This window comes from Thunnus maccoyii, chromosome 18 (assembly GCF_910596095.1).
Source record: "Thunnus maccoyii chromosome 18, fThuMac1.1, whole genome shotgun sequence".
Taxonomy (NCBI): Eukaryota; Metazoa; Chordata; class Actinopteri; order Scombriformes; family Scombridae; genus Thunnus; species Thunnus maccoyii.
Genome location: NC_056550.1, coordinates 18079465 through 18097907, shown reverse-complemented (window position 1 = coordinate 18097907; position 18443 = coordinate 18079465). Strand labels below are relative to the sequence as shown.

The following is an 18443-nucleotide window of genomic DNA, read 5'->3' as shown; positions in this document are numbered from 1 at the left end:
GCCAATTAACATTTTATTTTTTAAACTGCTGATGAAAATAAGTGTTACAGATGGTTGATGAGCAGCAACCTGTTTCCAAATGAAGGCTGATTTACAGTGTCAAAGGTGTGAAAGCAGCTCAACCACAGAGCTGCTAGTTTACTTTTTCCAAGTTAATGGACTAGATACAAAAAAACCTTACTTTTCTGTTTTATGAACATCTAAATTACATCACAATCTTTTATTAAACCTCCTTTGGATACAGTTGTACCTAAACACACACACACACACACACACACACCAACCTCTAATAAGTGCTACATCTAGCACTGGAAAATCCTCCTAAATGTTTGTTTATTAGACAGCCTGTCTCACTCACCGACATAAACTAATAACACTCTCAGTTAAAAGTAGGAATGTGTGTGTTATTTTCCAGTCTCTCCATCCACGTTTTCACAGTTGACCTCCTGTCTTTATCCAGTAACTGGAAAGCTCTACAGTTTGGCCCCTGCACCCAACCTCTCCACCTGGATAGTTAAGGAGGCAGCTGCGGGGTCATCGACAAGCCAGAACAGCTCGCCATTAGTCGGGACAACGCGGGCTGCTGGGAACGCCGGACCCTCTCTACCCTCCAGCACCTCCTGCAAGAAAACAGTCACTGTGTAACAATGCAACAGTAATGCTACATAACTCATCATGAAACTACTGATCCCTTGATTATTTTGTTGTTTTTAGTCATCTGTATTGGAATATAAGCATAAAATTGTACTTGTGTTCATTTTTTTCACTTTATTTGTTTATTTTTAGTCTTGATGTGTTTTTTTGTGCTCCCAGTTCATCCACAAACTGTAACTGTTGAACCATAGACTGTGCAAAGTGTTGAAACCCTGCAATTTAACCTGCAGAGCCTATCTATGTTTCAGCGATACTGTGCATTTTTTAAAAAATTAATTACATTATTCTGTTTTTTCTCTTTGCCCTACTCTAGTCTAAGTGGATCTACTGTGCCGTGGAATAGGTTATGGAATTTTAAAAAAAACTTGTAAATGTTACCTTCAAAACTGGTGCTTTGCTCCCTCCAGTTGACACAAAAGCCACACATCGTGCAGAGTTCACCACTGGAAAAGTCATAGTTACACGCTGTGGTGGTGGTTTGGGGGAATCGCTGATGGGGGCCACAATCTTCTTGGTTTCCTGAATATGGGGTACAACCAAACCAGATCATCTATCATGTGTAATGTATATAGGCGCCAAAAAATGTGATTGAGAACCGCAACACAAGACTCTACTGTAACTGTCAATTATCAGATGCGACATGAAGCACATTGCCTCACAGATATGTAATGAGGGATGACAGTAAAAACCACAAAGTCCAAGTAAATCAAAACCTACCAATGATCCATACATAGTTGAGGGAGTGTCTTGAAAAGTACGGGCAAGAAAACACATTGTTTTTTCAAACAAGCAAGTCAGGAACCACATCGAAGTACAAACCTTGACATGCTTCCAGACCTTAATTAGTAGGCCTGCCAGAATCATAAAATAATGTGCTTCATATGCCTACAGCAGAAGCAAATCCATATTTCTATAATTGAGAGGTAACATTTACAGACACATGTGCGAAACTGCCCAGAACCCTGAAATTTAATGACTGGTGGTAAATTTATATACATTCCTAAAAAAAGAATAGCATTGTCCAACATCAAGATGCCGGACTGATGGTCCAAGATTGCCTGCTGTCAAGGTCATAATGAGGGAAAACATGTTTACTTTCTCTGAAATATGAAAAATGTGATGTTTCTAAGCTATGACCACCATTGTTGATTTAATCAGTTAAATCATTTAAGCAAATCCACCAAGATTTGTATGGTGAAGCATCTTTCTACACTCATCCTTTTTCGTAAATATTCAATAGGTATACAGGCAGAAATGTATCGTAGAACAGACAAATTTACTTTAGTATGGCCCTCACCTCTAGCAGAGGGTGGTCTGGGAAGAGGGAACAGGTGTGTCCATCGGGACCCATACCCAGCAGTAACAAGTCAAACACGGGGAAGTCATCATCTGGGAAGGTCTGTGTGTTTGAAAGTAGCAAAATCAATACTGCAAATATTCTGTAACATGTTAAAATCCCACACATCCCATGCATGTGTGATTTTACAACCAGAATCACAGAAAAATAGAGATATATCTAATAGATGTTGCACCTTCTTCAGTTTGCTGGAATAATCCTCAGCACACTCGTTCACTGGCAGTGAGGGGTCGATGGCTAAGATCCCACTGTCAGGGATGTTGACCTTGGAAAACAAATGACTCTGGAAAAGGAGCAACAGGTTATATTTTATCCCAATGTAACTAAATAAGTGTAACCACGACACATGCAAACAAACGGATACCTTGTACAGCCCATAGGTGCTCTCAGGATCATCAAAGGAAACCACTCGCTCATCACAGAAGCCAACCACCCACTTGCTGCAGTCCAAGCTGGACATGGCCAGCAGCTCTTTGCTGAGCATGGACACCAGGCTTCCTCCAGAGAGTCCCAGGGTGAATCTGCCGTGAGAGCTGATGGCTTTCTCAGCCCGTGATGTCACCAGATGGGCCAGCGCTGGACCAAGCTCTGCTGAGGAGGGGAAGACCACGACTCTTCTGCCAGCCATGATAACGCTGTCTGAATGCAAGTGTGACTGAGTAGAGGAGAGTGATAGAAAGGATTTTTGAGCAATGCATAAGGAAGTCAATTACCACACCGTTTTGCAAGTCATCATGATGTTTGCAAATATTCTGCACTGGTTGCTCTGAATTACACAAACTGCTTGTGTTGGTACATTAAAGCCCCACTTTAAAACTATTTTGACTTAAGTTAATTCAACACTACTGTAAACTGGGACAGCGCAAAGAGATAATTGGAGATTAAAACTTCAAACCCCAGCTTCTACGCGGTATACTATTATCTACTATCAGATATATGAGGGAGAAACGATGCTCATTTCTTGACATCTCAAACAAACCTGACATTTAATCTCTAACACTACAATTTTGCGGGGAAAAAAGGTGTGTTTACCCACTGAATGAGACTCTCAAGAGTAGGTTGTCATGAGGAGGATTTTCAGTCGGCAAATGTAAATTCGATGCGATACTTCCTGAAACGAGTTTTCAGTAGCCAATCACATTCTGTGTTTAGATCGCATTGCATTTTGGTCGATGGAGTCTCCGACTAAGTGGCTACAACGAAAAGTCAGCTTAGCGAGTTTAAAAAGGGTATTAACAAAACGCTAAAGAAGATTTGTTGAGATTTTACACAACAGTGATTGATAGTGAAGTCAGTAGAAGAAGTTCTGTCAATATGACATCTTTAACTTGTAGTTTGAAGTAAAGTTGTAAGATTTCCTCCCACCCGGTAGATGGAAACAGTGTTTCCTCTCTAACCCCTCGCACGCATCCTGCGAGCATGCACACACAGCTCCTGTCCTGCATTATTATTACATTGTGACTAAATTTTTTTTTTTACAGTGAAACATTGAGACTTTCTGACTGCAAGAACTCGTCATCTGCTGTGTTAGGAGTCTACAGAAATCTGAAACAAAACAAAAAAAAAAAAACATGTCGACAGTCTTTTCTTTCCAGACACAGCTCGTCTCCATCATGGACGCCTTATCCAAAACAGCTGTAATGGAAATAAGCAAACTAGTCGAGATCGAGTCGAAGATGCTGAAAATAGAGATAACTAGAGGGCGGAACGAAATCGCCTCCCTCACAGAGAAACTGCAGCTGATGGAGAAATTGCTTTATATCGCACAGGGGAGCAGACAGGACGCAGTAGCAGCAACAGCAACATGCTCAGTGGTGAGGGACGATTCACAAAACGGAATATTGGAACCTGACAGGACAAGACCTGCCATAAAAAGGTAGGCTTGTTGGCTCCTGTGTGTAGCCTGTAGGTACATATTATGTCTGTGTTGCTGTTTGTGCTGTCAGCATATATATCTCCATCAAAACCTTTGCTGCCAGCTGCACCCTGCCTGCTTTATTTATTCTCAGTTTTCTGCATCCTAGTGAGAGCCCATGGGAAAACATAAGTTCTTCCACTGAGACCAGCAGTTTGCATCAAGGCGAAGAGCATTCTGCAGCTGAGGTATGTTCTGCACTATAATCATCATACAGTATTATGCCATTATATTGTACTGTGTTCTTTAATTCCCATATTGTTTCCTCATTAGTTGACAAATCCACTGAAAGAGCAGCCTGAACTGATAGTGATAAAGGAGGAGCCGTCAGAGGAGGAAAATAGAGACTCTGAACAAGATAGGACAAGTGAAAACAGTGAGTTTGGTTGTGCAGCAATTTGTAAAATGTATGTACTAAGTGTGAGAGTGTGAATCTGACTTTACAAATATTCTGGTATCATAAAATGGACCACAAGCTGATTATTTTGTTAAACAACTGCTCCAATGTTAAGATTGAACCTTCACGCTCCTCATAAAATGTGTTAGAAATATTGTTCTGTAACAGTCAGAAATCCAGCAGTAGACAAACGTGAGTCCAGCTTGTGGCCTTCATCACGAATGTTCCAATTTTTAACATGCTCTTACGCTGTCAACAGGAAGGGAAGTGCTCACAGACCCTCAGAAGAGTCCAGAAGTGATCCAGCGTCTCAAACCCGTTTCCGAACATCAGCAGCCCATGTTTACTGACAGCTTCGTGACCCTGAGCACCCAGTCGTCTCTCACCGGACCAGGAAGGAGAGACACGCAGTGGAATCCACAGCTTACGACCGTGCACACAAACGTAGAGGCTGGGAAAAGCTTGCCTCCAAATGTTGCCTCCCAAAGCATAAGCGTGCTCAGGAATATGAAGATTCACAACCTGAGGAGCTCAGCTGCCAAGAGGTTCGGCTGCCTGCAGTGCGGCAAGAGCTTCAGGTGCTTTAGCCAGCTCGAAATACACCAGAGAAGTCACACGGGAGAGAAACCGTTCAGGTGCACGCTGTGTGGAAAGAGATACGCACAAAAAGGGCACTTATACACACACCAGCGCACGCACACCGGGGAGAAGCCTTATCGCTGTCCTATTTGTGGAAAGGGCTTCATTCAGAAATGCACTCTTGATATGCATCAACGTACACACACCGGGGAAAAACCTTTTGTCTGTATCAAATGTGGCAAGGGTTTCACAAAGAACTGTAATCTGAAAAAACATCTCACGGTTCATCTTGATCCTAATTTGCATGTGTATGGTAGTGAATCTGGTGCGTCGACATTTAGTGGGACGTTCATAAATGGAACCACTTAAAAACACTGTAGCCAGTCACATGTAACTTCTTCAGCTGCGTGATTGAAATATTTTGTGCATAATAAAGCTACCCGTGCCCCAGATTTGAGTGGAAGATATTGTCTTTCATCTGTTCTGTTGTGATAAAAACGTGTCAGTACATGTGTTCTCTGCTACGTACCTTTCACATCTCATTTTATAACACTTTCTCCTCCACAATTACAGTAAATATACCACTGAGCAAGGCACTGAGTCAGTGGAGCTGCTCAGGAGTCAATAGAAGAAGCCTCACTGGGAGCACTGTGACTCAGAGGAGAACATTCACTTATTAATAATAAATGTCAGGTAAAGGTGTGGGATTTAGATGGTGCAAAGCTTTGTACTCAAAGTTAAGCACTTATGACCTGATTTTAGACTGCCCTGTCTTGACTTGGGTCTTGTGAGGCAACACTTCAGACTTGTTACTTGCAAAACCAAATGATTTGGTCCCATACACCTCAGATTATCCAGACAATGTTGTGACATTACATGGTTTAAAGCAACTTTAAATGTATTCATTTACATTTATTTCATTCAATTATCAAAGTATTCACCAGAAGAGTTAGTATCATACCCTGTTTGTATTGTTGTCTTGTATACATATCACTAGCAGGGTAGTCTTGTCACCACACAGCGCTAATAATAATAGTATGTACAATAATCTGTATTACTCCTGCTGAGGAATGTCGAGTTGTAGACACTAGCCGTACCACTATACAATATTAAGTATGATAATTTCATTAATTTAGATCATGACTGTTCAATTGTTTCAGTTTGATCATTTTATTTTAAAGTATTCACCAGAGGAATCAATTGTATAAAATCCGCCTTGACACTGCTATGACAATTTCTGGCATAGATTATGGGACACTATTAAACTGCTATTACATTTGAAAGAGAATCAATAATACAATTACTATCGATATGTATCAATATGAATAAGTCTCAAAGGATAGGTTCAGAATTTTTCAAGTCTGTCAGGTGCCCATATAAACACTGAAAGACATTTTCCCCACTGTAATCATTCCTCCTGTTCATACTGGCTATTAAAAGATCCCCTTCAAATGTGCTTTCAATGTAAGTAATGGCGGCCAAAATTCACAGTGTGTCCACACAGTCATTTTGTGCAAAAATGCATTTAAAAGTTTATGTGAAGCTTATACAAGGCTACAGCAGTCTGAGTTAGTCATATCAAGTGGATATCTACTACATTTACAGTCTTTTTAGCATCAATTTCCCTCTTTGTGGTTCTTCAGGCAGTGTTTCTCTGTTGAGTTGTAGTGGAAGTATAATAACAAAAAGAGGGACTTTGGCACTAAAAAGAGTAACGTTGAAAGATATCTACTTGATTTGACTCAGAAGTTTCATATTAGCTTCAGATAAATGTTCAGTATGAACAGGAGGAATGATTATGATAAGAAAAACCTATTTCAATGTTTATTTGGGCACCTGACTATTGTTTTGAGAAAGACTTGAAAAAGTGTGAACTTGTCCTTTAAAATTGTTTAATATAATCGTGTTGCAGTTTCAAAGTGACCACTGGATGGCAGTGAACACTCAGATTTTAAACGATGTCAGCCACCCTGCTCTCTTCATACTTGTAATACACTAATAAATGACTTGCACATTTTGATTAGACTGATATTAACACTGTTAGTCATGAATTCAAGCGTTAAGTCCGACACAATTATACACTTACACTTCCAGTAAAAGTATAAAACAAAATACAGCTCCTTAAACCTATGCATCGCTAAATAGGTAAAGCGTTTAAGGTATCTGTAAAATAGTAATAATTTGTATAAATGTCTGAATAATTCCCGCTGAGGAGGTAATAAAGCATCGTTTTGTTTTTTATGTTGTGCTGCGTTCAGGTGCTCCTCGTAAACGTTGCTTTCCTCACGATCCCACAATCCCTTTCGGCACAGCTGAACTACATATTTGATTCGGGAGCAGCAGCGTTAATATATCCATGGTCGGTACCCGGGTTATTTTATCAAAATTTCGAAATACTCAGCCTTCCTTTCAAGATGATGTGCGACACGACAAACCGAAGTTTCCGGACGCAGTTAGCCGCTATACTGGAAAAGCTAACGAAGGCGGCTTTAGTGGAAATAGGAAACCTTGCAGACGAATGCTCCTCCGTCCTTCACACCGAGATATCTCTGCACAAGACCGAGAATGAGGCCCTGAAGAAGAGGTGCTACTCACTGGAGGTCCAGCTGAGAGCTGCGAGGGAGGCACAGACCTATCCTGCACACGCCAACAGTATCGGCCGCCGGCACCCTGCAGGTCAGGACGGTCAGATATCCGGACAGATAGTCTTTATAGGCTCCCACAGTGGAGGGGTTATTCTCAGAAACTATTTGTTTACAGCTGGCGAGCTTTGGCTTTAGTGCAGACTATAACCACCTCTACGGCTATTTCCGCAGATGCTTATCTGCATTGTTGACATTCAGAAAATCAGTGGTGGAAAATAACTAGGTACATTTATTCAAGTACTGTACTAAAGTAGTTTTAGATACTTGAACTTGAGTATTTCCATTTTATGCTACTTTATACTTCCACTCCACTACATTTCAGAAGGAAATATTGTACTTTCTGCTCCACTACATTTATTTGACAGCTTTAGTTACTTTTCAGATGATGATTTGAGACAATGGATAATATAACTTTTAAAATACATCACATTGTTTAAGATAAAACCCGTGATTTACAACCTTTTTGGCTTTTGACGTCTTACAGAAAGCAGTTTGTAGTTGGGGTCACATTTCAGATGTCTATCAGATGTTAACAGCTTCACCAAATAGTGATTTTTCCCTCTAAACTTCTCACATGGTTTCATTTCAATAAATGTTCAAATGATCCAATATTTTTTCTTTTTCTTCTTTCCTCTGCCATTAATCATCTCACGACCCTTGAAATTTATCTGGTGACCCTTTGAAGGGGCCCGACCCCTCGTTTGGGAATCACTGGATTAAACTAGCTAACTGTATATCAAATAGTTCAAACCAGCTCCACCTCCAGCAGCTACAACAGTAACATGCTGGTTACACACTGATGTTTCAGTATTAATAATCTAATTTAATAACATATCAGTCAGAGGAACCAAACAAGTACTTTTACTGCAATACTTTAAGTACATTTTGCTGCTAATACTTATGTACTTACGTATGATTTTTCATGCAGGACTTTTACTTGTAATGGAGTATTCTTACATTGCTGTATTGGTATTTTTACTTAAGTAAAGGATCTGAATACTTCCTCCACCACTGCAGAAAAGTAAACACGAATGATAATCTGGAGTTTTATTTGATCTCGGTGAATATTTCCCTGTAATAACCATCTAGAGGAGGTCACAGTTTCATATCTGCTTCTCCCTCCAGAACAGCAGCAGCCTGCTCCGGCCATTGATGGAGTTTTTGGAAAGGACTGGTGCATGGACCTGTGGAGAGAGGACAAAGTCCCCTCTCAAAGGAAAGAGCCGGAGCCTGCAATGACAAGCATGGGAGCCCAGGTCAGCGAATCATCTGCCAACATCTTCACAGTAACTGAAAAAAACCCCCCACTGATGTTACTACCTGCACTTATAGTATTAACATTAGATATTGCTTAATGTACTGTTAATTATCAGAGTTATAACTTAAATTTGAGGGTTATTTTTATGAGCACAGTTGCAAGTTAGTGTATTTGAAATGCCAAGAAAAAAAACACATACAATGATAACATTACATACTGCAAATGCTTTTGTCCAAAGCGATTTAACCTCTAGTGCGCTATGCATGCATCTGTATCGAATGCAGAGGGTTGATTCTGCACGTCTCTTATGTAATTTCAGTTCGGCAGTGAAACCTTTTGTGGTTGCTCTTGCAATCATAGAATAATCTGTTTCTTTAGTGAGCTGAGATGACTGAACGATTGTTGTGTCATGTCTTGTTTGGTAGGCACTAGACTTGATGGAGAGAGAACCTGATCTCATCTTTGTCAAAGAGGAGATATATGATGATCATCCCATCGGGCAGCAGATGAGGCTCACAGATAACAGAAAAGGTAAGTTTGCATAAAAAGTTTAAAAAAAAACAAACATTAGGATCCTGATTAGTTTTTGTGATTTAACTGTATATTCTCATGTGACAGGAGTTGGGCTTTTTGAGGCGGAGAACATGCTTCATAGATCTGTCAATGAGCTGCAGCTACACCCGGGGGATCTAAACAGCTTCTCCATGCCGGCTGACGGTCAAACACAACAACGCACACAGCCGACAATTATGGACAAGCTAATAGAGGATGCGACGATGAGCACTCTCGTTGACAACACAAATCCTCCCGCAGCCACCGGCGAATACTTTGACTATACGAACAACATCCACATGAACGCAACCAAAGAACTCACCAGTGAGCCCAAACCCGTGAAGTCAACGAAACACTTTGAGTGCTTATTCTGTGGGAAAATATTCAACTATTTGAGCAGTTTAAAAGTCCACATCAGACGACACTCCGGCGAGAAGCCGTTTAGCTGCACAGTGTGCGGGAAACGCTTTGCTCAGAAAACGTACCTGAAGCTGCACCAGCGCGTGCACTCGGGGGAGAAGCCGTACAGCTGTCCGGACTGCGGCAAAAGTTTTTCCCAGAAAAGCTCTTTGAATATACATCTTCGAACACACACCGGTGAAAAGCCTTACAGCTGTGTTGATTGTGGGAAATGTTATGCATACAAGTACGGTTTAAATCACCACCAGTGTTTCCAGTTGCCTGGTGAAACCCCATGAAGAGCCTGGATATTGGTACCAAGTCAAAAGCAGAAGTATGATGTTTTCTACTTAAGTGCTACTCTCAGTATTACTCAGAGCAGCTCAACTGGTGCCAGCATCTCTACATGAAGCTCAAATATGGAAGAAAAATGTAGACTTAAAAAAAATAAATAAAATAACTTCAGTGCTGCTGCGAGATCTTAGTTGGTTTGTTTTTAGTTGTACTGTAGGAAAATGCTGCAGCAGCCAACTGACTGAGCCGGATTGATTTATTTGATTGGTTAGGTGTTCACTGCCAAATTTTGCGATTTCCTATAACAAGCCTTTAAAGTCGGTTTCACGTTATGATCGATAAGGAAACTATCATGGGTCTGATGACACAATTCTTACATTTGATGTGAGGAGCTTATAGTAACTATGACAAAAAAAGCTTCTTCACTCATATTTCACCCGTTACATTTCACCATGGTTGGTGTAACATGTTCTACATACCTCAGCATCATATTTCAGGTCACAAAAGGTCCGTGTCGAATAATGACAAGATAATTTCTTTGGACAAGTGCTCTATTGTTTGCACACATGTAGCATAATCTTTCAAAACTACCTCTTCATAACAAAGTAAAACGAGTCTCACTGTTTGCTTCATCGCCGTCGCCTCACCACTGTTTTATATTACCCATAATGCCACACCTCATTTCTCGGCATTGAACTGGGTAGGAGAGTGAGGAAGCCATGACTATTGATGTGAATTAGTAACATGATGTTTAAATGAGTCCCAGAGGTTTTTTTTTCTGGTGTAGGTGGTGTTACTGTTCTGAATAAATGTATTTGTATTGCTGCTTCATTATTATTGAAAAACAAATGGTGTCGTCAATATGCAGTAAAGCCAAACTTTGGTTTTTTTTTGTAAATGTTAATTATTTATGTTCATGAAACCACATTGAATATTTTTATTCTGTACTTTCCTTTGAGAAATTCTCATCATATTTGTCAAAGTGCAAAGACATGAGCAAATATCTGTACTAAGTTATTATTTTTCCTGTAACATAACGCTCTTGAACACACCACACTGACCCGAGTGAGTTGAAACCCATTAAAGAAATCCCGTGCTGTTAATTTTCCCCCCCTCTGTTCACTCACACCTGCATGCCTTCTTTAAGTTCAAGGGAAGTTGAATTTAGACCAGAAAAAACATACTTTAAAAGGAAAATTTTATTCAATAAATTTTAAATCTCCATTGTGAACATTCGTGACCGTGTTTTATTTTAAAGACAGAAACAGCAGCTAAAACACAGCTGACAAAAACAGGACATTTTTGCTACACCTGAATTGTTAGCACCCCGCTAAGGATGACAAGACATTACAAACATGACATTAACTACATATAAACTAATGTGAGAAGTAGTACGAAGATTCATTCAGATAAATACAGCTACTGCACCAGAAACAAGTCACTGACAGGCTTCTGCCATCATTTATTAATGTCTTCTAGCTATGCTACGACCTCACGATTTCTATGTGCCATTAAATGATGGTTGAGATTCACCTTTTGAGTAAAGGTCTTTCCACATTTAACACAGCGGAACGGTCTCTCGCCCGTATGAATGCGTAGGTGACATTTCAGATTACCTTTCTGGGTGAACCCTTTTCCACACAAGCTGCACCTGTAGGGTTTCTCTCCGGTGTGGACGACGTAGTGAATCCTCAGAGCCGACGGGTTCGCAAAGGTCTTCCCGCACAGCTCGCATGACTTACTGACTCTCTGAGAGAGGACCGGAGGCACGCATGTGTGTGTGCTAAACTTGGTCCTGTGTGGGAAATGCTGCTTACAAATGTTGCAGAAGTTTGACTTGTGTGATTTGAGGTGGCGTGTCAGAGTGCCCTTGTGAAAGAATGTCCTGCTACATATTTGACAAGTGAATTTGTCTTTGTTTGGACCTCTGTTGGTTTTAAGCACATTAACGTTGTCGAGTGAGTCTTTATCCAGAGCGGTGCTGTTTTCTGAGTTTGCTGTTTCTGTTTGCTGCTCGTCTTGCCCGGCCTCACTCGCAGCGTTTATCGTTGCCTCCTGGTGACTTTCTTGAACAAACTGCACATCGTCGTCATCATCATCCTCTTCGATCGGAATGATATGAGTGCTGAAGGCCTCCTCTGTGTCACTGACGGGTAACAGCTGCACGGACGGTTCTTCAAGACCACCCGCTGACACAATCTGCTCATCATCTTGATCAAATGACAGGCTGCAAGTGCTGCCGTCAACTGAGTAACCAACTGACAGCCGCTCTGGTTCCCCAGCTGAGCATTCTTCATGTTCTGTTGCACAGAAATACAACGACAAACACTCAAACAGCATCTGAAGTTGCAACATCTGCAGAGTGTGCTCCCTAATGCCAGCGTTCATTCATTCACTTACCTTCTGTACTGAGTGTTTCCTGCTGGCAGCTGCTGGCAGCATCCTCCTCATAATCTTCCTCTTTGATGTCATTGACTGTAATTTGGTCAGACTGCAAAACAAAAAAAAGTCCATATGTAAAACTAGTTCAACACAGCAACAAGTTGGTAATTGATTCATCATGGAAAAATTGGAAAATATTCTCTGGTTCCAGCATCTCAAATGTAGTGATTTGCTGGTTATTATATCATTGTGAATTAAATATCTTTGGTATTTTGACTGTTCATTGGACCAAACACACAATTTAAGAATGTTACTGCATATTTCACTACTTTTAAACCTTTTTATACTAAATGATTTGTATGATTTATTAACTTTTATGCATAATCCATAATCAATTGATAGATTAATTGATAAGAAGAGTAAATTAGTTGGCTTAGACATGCTGTGCATCAGGGCATCTATGCACTCCCTTTTCCAGTTATTATTACTTATCAGTGTGTGTGAGCAGGGTTTAAGAACATGTGTATTATTTATATATTCTGAAGTTTGTAAAGTTCATATTGTCATTCATTATTTATTTGTTCCACTCATCTTATTGCACAGCTCCAGAAAAGAAAAAAAGCGTTTCACAAACAAAACACAACTCATTTTCCTTGTACATATTCCATGACTGAAAAGGAGCAGGAAGAGGAAAATCTTATTTTGCCTGCCTCTTATCCTAAACATAAATAAACAATAGAAATAGATGGTCTGTCAATGAGTTACTTAAAAATCATTACTTACAGCAACATGAGAAAAAATCAAAAAATAATTAATCATCAACTAGGGCCTGAGCGATACTGGAATTTTTGGGGCCAATGCTGATACGATATTAGGGAGTAAAAAAATTATGATATGGATATACTAGCTGTTAATCTTATATATGCAGAATATATACATAAACACACATATTTTGCAATGATCCCTCAAATGTAAAACACTTGTGACAAAGATATGTAATGGAGGCAGGATAATTTACAGTTCAAACACAAACTTTATTGTCCAAAATTCCATCAGTGCACTGAAACAGTAAACTTCACTGGAAACTTAATAATAATAAATTAAAAAAACAAAACAAAACAACAACAAAAAAACCCACATAGAAAGAAAAAAAACATATGTACGTATACATTAAACTTGAATTAAGAAAAAAGGATCAAAAATACATAAAATGCTGCCTATATAACTCAAAAAAAAAAAAAAAATTGCCACATATCAGACAACATATACGCGATACCAATATATCTGTGATAAGCCAATATAATATGGGCTGACCGATATATCAGTCAGGCTCACCATGCTTATAGCTAAATTTTCTTCTATGGTCCTCGTCCTCTGAACTAAAAACAAACTTTTGTAAATTTTCCTGCAATACTTTGCTTTTTGTCCTGTACATGACTAATAATGTCTGTAACTCAGACAAATCTTTAAGTTTCATTAGTCCTAACTTAAAATAGTTGATGTATATTGTTGGACGCCTTTATGTACAGTTGTTTATTGCTCAGGGCCTTAAAGATATCAGTTATTTACTGGCTCTGCAGACCTTCCTCTCACCTTATCAGAGGACTGTGGTGAGTCTGTGACTCTCTCCAGACTATATGGGTCTCTGTCCTTCCACAGATCCATACACCAATCCTTTCCAAAGATCCCCTCTATAGTTGGAGACCCAGAAACTGAGAAAAAGAGTTTTAAAAAAGAGGTGACTGTACACACCAGTAGACACAGAAGACATGTCTTAGCTATGTTTTACTGTGAAACAAAAACTAAAGTACCGGGAGCATCTCCGTCCTTGTGACAGACGGTTTGTACACCGACGGCGCGATAACTTTTACACAACTTAGGTGCGTCGCTTCTCACGATCGTCAGCTCGCTCTCCAGACTGTTTACTTTCTCTGTTAAAGCCGAATTAGCAAATAGGAGCCGAGACAACTCTAACCGGAGCTCGGACGAGTCTTTCTCCACCAAAGTGCAGACCTGACTCAGGGCAGACCGAGCCATGGTCTCCATGATGGACGAGAGCTGCGAGTGAAAAGAAGAGCGGCTCGACATCGCAGACACAGGCTATAACAACCCTCTCTAACTAAAGAAAGTGGGGTTAAAATTTAAGAAGCAAGTATAAAATGAAATGATGCATTAGCGGTTTACGTAGCTAACGAAGCTAATTTGTGCTAACAACACAAGCAAAGCGGGACCCAAATAAATGTAGCAACCATCACGTGTTTCCGCCGGATGCAACCGGTCAGCTGCGCTGTATTACCATAGCTTCCTGGTTCGCCTGTGAAATCGTTTTGTTTTCTCTAATAAAATAATCATAAATGCAGACTGACCTCTCGCGTATCAACGCAGACTTCCACAAGCCGGACTCAGCACAACCTCAGCTACCAACATGAACACGGAGAAGGACTTTTCACCTCTGACGCCAAACATTGTCCGGGCTCTGAATGATAAACTCTACGAGAAGAGAAAAGTCGCAGCTCTAGAAATAGAGAAGCTGGTGCGGGAGTTTGTGGCTCAGAACAACTCCACTCAAATCAGGCATGTTATCCAGATCCTGGCCTCGGAGTTTGCGCTTTCTCAGCACCCCCACAGCCGCAAAGGAGGTCTCATTGGGCTGGCAGCTTGCTCCATAGCTCTCGGTAAAGACTCAGGTCTGTATTTGAAGGAGCTTATTGAGCCTGTGCTCACGTGTTTTAATGACTCAGACAGTCGCTTGCGCTACTATGCCTGCGAGGCCCTCTATAATATAGTCAAGGTGGCCAGAGGAGCTGTGCTGCCCCACTTCAACCTGCTCTTTGATGGGCTCAGCAAACTTGCAGCAGACCCAGACCCCAATGTCAAAAGCGGATCTGAACTCCTGGACAGACTGTTGAAAGATATAGTGACAGAAAGCAACAAGTTTGACCTGGTGGCTTTTGTCCCCCTGCTGAGAGAGCGTATCTACTCCAATAATCAGTACGCCCGGCAGTTCATCATCTCCTGGATCCATGTTCTGGAGTCGGTGCCGGACATCAACCTGTTAGACTACCTCCCTGAGATACTGGACGGGCTCTTCCAGATCCTGGGAGACAACAGCAAGGAGATCCGCAGGACATGTGAGGTGGTGCTGGGAGAGTTCCTGAAGGAGATCAAAAAGACACCATCCAGTGTGAAATTTGCTGAGATGGCTAACATCCTGGTCATCCACTGCCAGGTCGCAGATGAGACCAAACTCACAAATGACCTGATCCAGCTGACGGCTATGACCTGGATGAGAGAGTTTATCCAGCTTGCAGGCCGAGTGGTGCTCCCCTACTCCTCTGGTATCCTGACTGCAGTGCTTCCTTGCCTCTCCTACGACGACAGAAAGAAAAATACCAAAGAAGCAGCCAGTGCCTGTAATCACAGTCTGATGAAGCTTGTGACTCCTGAGGATGACGAGGAGGAGGAGGAGGAGAAAAGTGGAAGCACAGAGTCGCCATCCAAGGAAGAGGGCCAGCCCAAGACGGAGGCAGACAGCAACGATATGTTGAACGCATCACAAGAATCTGTTGGTTTCAGTAATATCAGCTTCTTCACTCCGGCGAGTGCTGACAGGCCTCAAGTAACTCTGGATCTGGATGGTATTGTCCAGGTGTTGGACCGCCACCTCCATGATTCCTCCACCGGCATGATGACCCGCATAGCTGTGCTCAAATGGCTATATCACCTCTACATCAAGACACCACGCAAGATGTTCCGCCACACAGACAGCCTGTTTCCCATGCTGCTGAAAACACTATCTGATGAGTCCGACGAGGTGATCCTGAAAGATCTGGAGGTGTTAGCTGAGATAGCGTCATCTCCCGCGGGCCAAACAGACCAAGCCGGCTCCTGTGACAGTACTGGTAACAGACTGGAGCTCAAGGTGCCAGAGGGTGCTAAGCTAGGACAGCAGCCCAGCACAGGCTCCAAAGCAGTAGATTCATCCCCCTCCACTCCCAGTATGAACTCCTATTTTTACAAGTTCATGATTAACCTGCTGAAACGCTTCAGTCTGGAGAGGAAGCTTCTGGAGAACAGAGGAGCTTTTATCATCAGGCAGCTGTGTCTGTTGCTTCATGCAGAGAACATCTTCCACTCTATGGCTGACATCTTGCTGAAGGAGGAGGACCTCAAATTTGCCTCCACCATGGTCCAGACCCTCAACACTATCCTGCTCACCTCTGCTGAGCTCTTCCAGTTACGCAACCAGCTGAAAGACCTGCGCACTCAGGAGAGCTGTGCTCTGTTTTGCTGCCTGTATCGTTCCTGGTGCCACAACCCTGTAGCCACCGTGTCACTCTGTTTCCTCACACAGAACTACAGACACGCCTATGATCTCATCCAGAAGTTTGGAGATCTAGAGGTGACAGTAGACTTCCTGATGGAGGTCGACAAGCTGGTACAGCTTATAGAAAGCCCCATCTTCACCTACCTGCGCTTGCAGCTTCTAGATGTGGAGAACAACCCTTACCTGATAAAGGCACTGTATGGCCTGCTGATGCTGCTGCCGCAGAGCCAGGCCTTCCAGCTGCTCTCCCACCGCTTGCGATGTGTCCCCAACCCGGAGCTCATGAGGACGGTGGACGAGTCCAAGTATATGGACTCAAAACAGCAAGCAGTCTCCAAACGTGCCTCTTACACTCACATGGATTACAGCGAGCTCTTGCAGCATTTCGACCGTGTCCAGAGCAAACACCTGGAGGTCCGACACCAACGCTCTGGACGTGCCACGGATCATCCTGACAGGAAGCTGATGTGAAATCATCGGGCCATCGTGACCGTAGCAAGAGGAGGGTGAAAGAAAAATTATATATAGAGTTTTACTGGAAAAGATTATTAAGATGCTATTGAAGCCAAAAAGTATTATAATGTTAGTATGATAAAAACTGTCCTATCAGAGAAGCAATGGGTATACAAGAAACTGAGACGTTTGTAAATTTCTTTGCTAATAATGATGAAAATGTCATGTAATGTAAGAAATCAAACATTTTAAACAGAAAACACATTTAATACACTTCAGACTATGTACACAGAAATTAATCTTAACTTTCCGTGAAGATTTTGATAATGTACATAAAATGTCACATATGCGTCATAACTAATAGTGGTGACAATATGATCATCTATATCCTGAGTTTCCATCATGTCTTGTCAGTAGCTGAGATATTTTCCAGCTAAACGAAATAGTCACAGTGTTTTAAGTGGATGGACATGCATTTCAATGTTAAATAGCATACTTCTGTCATTTAATGTCCATGCGAACCACAGTATTTTCATGGTGTATCTTGTAAAGTGTGAACAGAGCATGCGTTCAGCGTTGCCTTAATCTCATGTCAGCCAGAAAAAAAAAAAAAAAAATCTCACACGTAGAGTATTGACCTAACTCAGCTGAGATTTAAACTTTGTAAGCCATGAATGAACTCTGGCGTAAATTGTGAGTATGCCCACGTTGCTACACCTCTTGCCATTCTTTGTTACCTTACACACCCTCAGCTTTTAATTCAATTTCTTTTCTTATGTATTCTTCAGCTAATGTGTATTTCTCTTTGTATTGTGTCTGTTTGTCTAGCATTGTCATTCCTGTGTGAAAATCAATAAAGTGGACCATGTGATTAAAAACATACTCTTCTTCCAAATCCATATAACACGCAAAACAAGAAATAATGGTTTAAAAAAAAAAAAAAAAAAGCGTGTGTGAGGGGAGGAAAAAAGCAAGCAGACACATTAGAGCTCTTACTAATGACCTTTTCCTGTCTGGTATATCCTGAGTAACCTAGCCTTTTGAAAATAGTCTACTCAATATTTTGCTCTGGATTTATTACTATAATTAGGCTCATTATACACCAGGCTCCAGATGTAGACTATTCATTTGATGGTACATCTTAAAACTGTGTGAATGTGTTCTGTTAACCCTGCAGATTAGTTTCTACAGTGATTATAAGCTTGTAACACAGACAAAGCTCTATTTCAGG

General features: G+C 41.3%; 5 protein-coding genes across 9 annotated transcripts; 3 read left to right on the top strand and 2 right to left on the bottom strand.

The window, feature by feature from the left end:
- On the bottom strand, positions 1-7563 carry pgls (6-phosphogluconolactonase). Of its 3 annotated transcripts, none has more exons than XM_042392278.1 (6): positions 7498-7563; positions 2376-2666; positions 2187-2294; positions 1952-2053; positions 1033-1173; positions 1-620 (listed from the first exon to the last, which is right to left on the bottom strand). In XM_042392278.1, the coding sequence occupies exons 2-6, from the start codon at positions 2637-2639 to the stop codon at positions 474-476; spliced, it is 762 nt and encodes a 253-aa protein (XP_042248212.1). In that variant the 5' UTR covers positions 2640-2666; positions 7498-7563; the 3' UTR covers positions 1-473. The 3 variants fall into 3 exon arrangements, with proteins under 3 accessions (XP_042248212.1, XP_042248211.1, XP_042248210.1); XM_042392277.1 differs by lacking the exon at positions 7498-7563 and adding an exon at positions 3048-3139; XM_042392276.1 differs by lacking the exon at positions 7498-7563 and adding an exon at positions 3044-3129.
- On the top strand, positions 3234-5354 carry LOC121883833 (zinc finger protein 629-like). Its single transcript, XM_042392275.1, has 4 exons — positions 3234-3887; positions 4036-4114; positions 4200-4302; positions 4583-5354. Exons 1-4 carry the CDS (start codon positions 3583-3585, stop codon positions 5269-5271), a joined length of 1176 nt encoding a protein of 391 aa, XP_042248209.1. The 5' UTR covers positions 3234-3582; the 3' UTR covers positions 5272-5354.
- si:dkey-210j14.3 (zinc finger protein 112) lies at positions 6949-11281 on the top strand. The gene is made up of 4 exons (XM_042392272.1): positions 6949-7578; positions 8673-8803; positions 9231-9336; positions 9424-11281. Exons 1-4 carry the CDS (start codon positions 7143-7145, stop codon positions 10053-10055), a joined length of 1305 nt encoding a protein of 434 aa, XP_042248206.1. The 5' UTR covers positions 6949-7142; the 3' UTR covers positions 10056-11281.
- On the bottom strand, positions 8692-14882 carry LOC121883829 (gastrula zinc finger protein xFG20-1). 3 transcript variants are annotated; one of them, XM_042392270.1, is made up of 5 exons: positions 14244-14675; positions 14026-14144; positions 12451-12541; positions 11667-12350; positions 8692-8777 (listed from the first exon to the last, which is right to left on the bottom strand). In XM_042392270.1, the coding sequence occupies exons 1-5, from the start codon at positions 14518-14520 to the stop codon at positions 8758-8760; spliced, it is 1191 nt and encodes a 396-aa protein (XP_042248204.1). In that variant the 5' UTR covers positions 14521-14675; the 3' UTR covers positions 8692-8757. The 3 variants fall into 3 exon arrangements, with proteins under 3 accessions (XP_042248204.1, XP_042248205.1, XP_042248203.1); XM_042392271.1 differs by lacking the exons at positions 8692-8777; positions 14244-14675 and adding an exon at positions 14799-14882 and having other exon boundaries at positions 11384-12350; XM_042392269.1 differs by lacking the exon at positions 8692-8777 and having other exon boundaries at positions 11384-12350; positions 14244-14672.
- Positions 14694-18094, top strand: vac14 (vac14 homolog (S. cerevisiae)). The gene has a single exon (XM_042392265.1). It carries the CDS (start codon positions 14858-14860, stop codon positions 17228-17230), a length of 2373 nt encoding a protein of 790 aa, XP_042248199.1. The 5' UTR covers positions 14694-14857; the 3' UTR covers positions 17231-18094.
- Positions 18095-18443: the final 349 nt, after the last annotated feature.